At 49.0% G+C, this 4302-nt stretch overlaps 1 protein-coding gene across 1 annotated transcript; it reads right to left on the bottom strand.

Annotated features, from left to right (window-relative positions):
* Positions 1–709: 709 nt before the first annotated feature.
* On the bottom strand, positions 710–4064 carry KCNE4 (potassium voltage-gated channel subfamily E regulatory subunit 4). Its single transcript, XM_043445772.1, has 2 exons — positions 3839–4064; positions 710–3277 (listed from the first exon to the last, which is right to left on the bottom strand). The coding sequence occupies exon 2, from the start codon at positions 3249–3251 to the stop codon at positions 2745–2747; it is 507 nt and encodes a 168-aa protein (XP_043301707.1). The 5' UTR covers positions 3252–3277; positions 3839–4064; the 3' UTR covers positions 710–2744.
* Positions 4065–4302: the final 238 nt, after the last annotated feature.

Consider the following 4302-nt stretch of genomic DNA (forward strand, 5'->3'; position numbering starts at 1 on the left):
TCACGGGTTTGGGTAATTTTTCTTTAGTGTTCCTGACTGTGTAAATTCAAAGTTAAGGGAGACAGGCTGGCTGTGCTTTACTTGTGGACCAGAGCTAAAGCAAGACCCCAGGGGAGGAAACCTCACAATCAGTCTTCATGGAGGGCAGGGGGGGCACTGGGAGAGGAGGAGGAACCAACCCCAACTCACGGCCTGTGTGCTTGGGTATGTTCTTAAGTTTGCGTATATATAAAAATCTCCCTCCCCATCATGTATGTGTCCATATGAATGTATATACAACATCTATATACAGCTGCTCCCTGCCCATTTGTCTGCGCTGTTGCAGCCATGTGTGGATATATTCATCCAGCCAACGTGTAAACCAAAGGTTTTCTTGCAACCAGGTTTGGAGCAACATCTTCGCAACAGTCACTATGTCATTCCATGTTCAAGTTACAAGGCCCCATGACCACCAAATTTAAAAACAGAAGTGGATGTAAGACCCACGTGCAGCCTGCTTCTTATTCACTGCAAAGCATGGAAAAACTTTCCTTCAAAGGAAGGAAAACCCCAGCCCTGCTCATTCTATGATTTAGGCAGAAATAAGATATGCTTTCATGTGAGTCTGACTTGAAAGATGACCCGGATTCAGAGATGGCTTGGAAAAATGCATCTAGGATGTCTTAGACACTAGGAGTTATACTGAAGAATCAAAGAGAGAACTCATAAATTCCATAGGGAAAATGTGTTTTTTTTATTTAAATAAAAAAAAAAATATCGTGAAAATTACAAACTGTTAAATACAGAAGACAATTTTATACAACTTAATAGAATAAGAAGGAAGTATATACATCACTTTTTAATAGGCGCAGATAGACTTGCACCAAACTTCAGGATTAAGCAATGGAAAATGTGACAAGGCACATGTCCGTCGCAGTAAAGTTTCAGAATTCAAGTGATTCCAGGCAAGGGGCCAAACTCAACTTGGCTTCTTTCACCTTAAACAGCCCCCTTTGGAGTAAATCCACACTCTGAATTTTAAAGTGAACGGAGGGCCCTTTTCCCCCCGAAACATAAATTTCCTCTAGCACTATGTTAAGGCGAACTGATAAACCAGTCCCTACACTGTTAACCCTTCCATGGGAACAGTAGTCACTGCTGTCTCCAGTCCGGGGAGATTGTGTTTGTTTTTAAAAAAAAAAAAGTTTTATGTTTTTACTAGAATTAAATTTGACCTTTTGGTGTCTTTCTCTTCTGCCTTGTCTTCAAGGGCTCAGAGTCTGCTGCAAAGTGACTGGCCACAGGAATACAGGGAGACATTAGCAAGCATTCCTGAGTCTTTTCTCTTAGATGTCTCATTCCCTGAACCAGAGTGTTAACAGTTCACCACCCAGACAACTCGGCAGAGTGAAATATGGGATCTGCCTCTTGGATTCACTGCTGGGAAAGTGGACAGCAGGGGATGGTGGGTGAGCTGCCCTGGATCTCCCAGTTACACGTGTTCTCCATCTCCAACTGCTCCTTTAAGTAAGCAGATCCTTTCGCAGACTATTGGCCAGCAAGGAAATATTCGGTCCAAGCTTCCTCACACCAGGCCATGTAGGATTCATCACAGAGTCTTAAAATCTAAAGACATCCTCTCAGCCCCCTGGGGATCTAGATGATCAGGAGTCTCAGGAAGGCAGTAAGTCTGTGGATGACATGCCCAGGACCACACAGCATATCAGAGTCTGGGCTTGGGATTCACAAACAGAGGACCCCCAACTCTGCACAATCTCGCCAGAGTATGCCCTTCTAAGTCTCAGCTACGTGACCAAATGCCATGTCGTGGAGGCCCACAGTATATCTTCTCCCAGCTCAGAAAACCGGGCTGGGAATAAAAAGCAGCAGCAGAGCTAACAGTTTGGCTTGGTTCAACCCCACCATCACCCCTTCTGGAAAGATCAGGAAGATTCCCTGCACAGCCATTCAGAGTGCAGGTTAGATTCTGGGGAAACCCTTCCAAAAAACAAAAAATGCCACGCCAGCACAGGATGCTGGATGATCCCAGGTCAGAGTTCAAGGTCTCAGGTTAGACCAAGGGTCAAGTAGCAGATTCTTCTTACCATCTCAGCTCATGTTGACCGGTTTAAAAGTCGCCTGGTTTTCTCCTGACAGTAGGCAAATAGACCAGGTAGAGATCTCCAGCTTCCTCCCATCAAAAGTCCCCCTCCAACAAATATCCCCCCGCTCTATCCGGAAAGACCCCCTAAAAGAAGCTCTGTAACCTGCGGTGAACTAATGCCACAGGTTCACATTAGAGGCTCTTACAGCGAATCAGATCTAGAAGAACAAAGCTCTGGGCAAATTGGCAAACCGAAACTAGTCCCCTGGGACGCCCTAAGGCTTTGGCAGGCCTGGGAGTAGGCAGATGCTGCAGGAGTTCCCCGGGGCATCCCCTGAGAGTACAATCGCAAGGACATCCCACCTGCACGGGAACCCCGCCCACAAGGCCCCAAGGAAAGGTACACACCGTGCGTCTTCAGGCCTGTTTCAGCGGCAGGTCTACACCGCAGGCGTGCGGCAGACTCCAGGCTGCGGCTGGCCGCGTCTGAGCCTTGACCCCCACCACCGCCACCACCCCACCCCACCCCCCTTTCAGGGGCTTGCCGCGGGTCCCTTGGAAGTGGCAGTTGCCCTGCAAAAGTGAAACCCGACACGAAAAGTGTCCTTCCTCGCTCTAAGGGTGCTGGTTCACAGGGTCACCTCCAGAGGTCCTAGGGGTGCTAGGAATTCTGATGGATGTTCTCCGAGGACCCTTCGCTGCTTTCGTTGAGGGGGGTCTCAGAAGTCTCCCCCAGCTCATCGTCCGCCCCCTCCTCCTGGATGGTGAGGTGCACATCGGGCGAGGAGGACTCGGAGCTCACGCTGTCACCCTCCATGGAGCAGAGGGTGCAGGACAGGGCTGGCGCCACGCTCTCCTGCAGCACATTCAGCATCGTGGGCGCCTGCACCGACCTCAGGCCGGACAGCGTGGCCAGCGGCTTCATGGGCTCCCCCCAGAGCCGCTCCTCGTCTCTGTACAGCAGCAGGAGGCTGGCTTTCTTCTCCCGCCTCTTGGATTTCATGTAGCCCAGCGTGATCCCAATCAAGAAAACGCCGTAGAAGGACATGACCACCAGAACGTAGAAGTATTCGTTGCCGTGGCCGCTGCCGGACACGGGGGACTCGAGGGGGGCGCTAGGGGCTGCGATGCCGGCGTCGGTGCTGTTCAGAGGCTCCATCATCAGCATTGAAGCTCAGCTCACACCGCCAGGAGCTGGGGAGAAAGCTGCAGGTTAGGACTCTCCCGCCCGACCGCAGTTACAGGAAGGGGGCAGCCCCAGGTTTGTGGAACTTCAGGATCGGAAAGGTTTACGGCTGCTGCCTGGAGAAGTAACTATAAGTCCCTCCTAGCGGTTAACAGGGGTCAGCTGTGACCGGCGGGGGTGCGCGAGGGAAGAGGCACCGAGAAGTGGGAGGAAATGAAAAGAAGACTTTCATTTTTTTTACATGTCAATCAGGTTTTCATTTCATAAAGTGAACATGTGAGAAGCTTTGCTTCAATCATTTTAAAATGCAAAAAAAAAAGAAAAGAAAAGAAATCCCTTTAAGACAGAGGTGCAGAGAGAAAAGAAAGAACGTCTGAATCCCTGGGAAACTTTTTGAGCTGATGGAGCAGAAAAAAAGAAAGTTTACATTTCGCTGCCAAACCTCAACCTATTTTTAATTCAAGACAAAACTGCCTTAGAAAAAAGGAAAGGAAGAGAAAATCACATCTACAAATTGCTGGGAGTAGCCTTTCATATGTTTCTGAAGCAAAGTCGCATTGCTGACTTACCAAAAGCTGGCAAATTTGTCCCAAGTCCTGAATTCCTAAATCGTCAAGTCCAAGAGCCTTTTTCTTCCTGCGTGTGGTGCTCGGCGCTCTGACAATTCTGCCGCTGCTCTTGGGATATATAGTCAAGAAATGCATCGTCACGTGTTCTGGGAGGAAAATTTACAACAGAGGTTGGTCGTGGCAGAGTGAACAGTGAACTCACAGCACAGCAGTTCAACTCACTGAACTCTGCAGCTGTGAAAAGAAAAAGACTGGGAAGTGGGAAGAGCGTCCCACCCCCCAGCACCCAGCCAAAGTTTTCAGGTGGCCATGAAAAAGGAGGAAAGAATGTGCCCAGTTGGAACTGTTCCCCCCAGATTCACTCTCATTGAAAATTAGTTCATGCTTCATCTCCCTCTTGGGAAATAACCCTGATGTCAATACAGGTTTTCAGAGACAGTCAGTCAAATGCCCTAATTTAGATA

Source organism: Cervus canadensis, chromosome 24 (genome assembly GCF_019320065.1).
Source record: "Cervus canadensis isolate Bull #8, Minnesota chromosome 24, ASM1932006v1, whole genome shotgun sequence".
Classification (NCBI taxonomy): domain Eukaryota; kingdom Metazoa; phylum Chordata; class Mammalia; order Artiodactyla; family Cervidae; genus Cervus; species Cervus canadensis.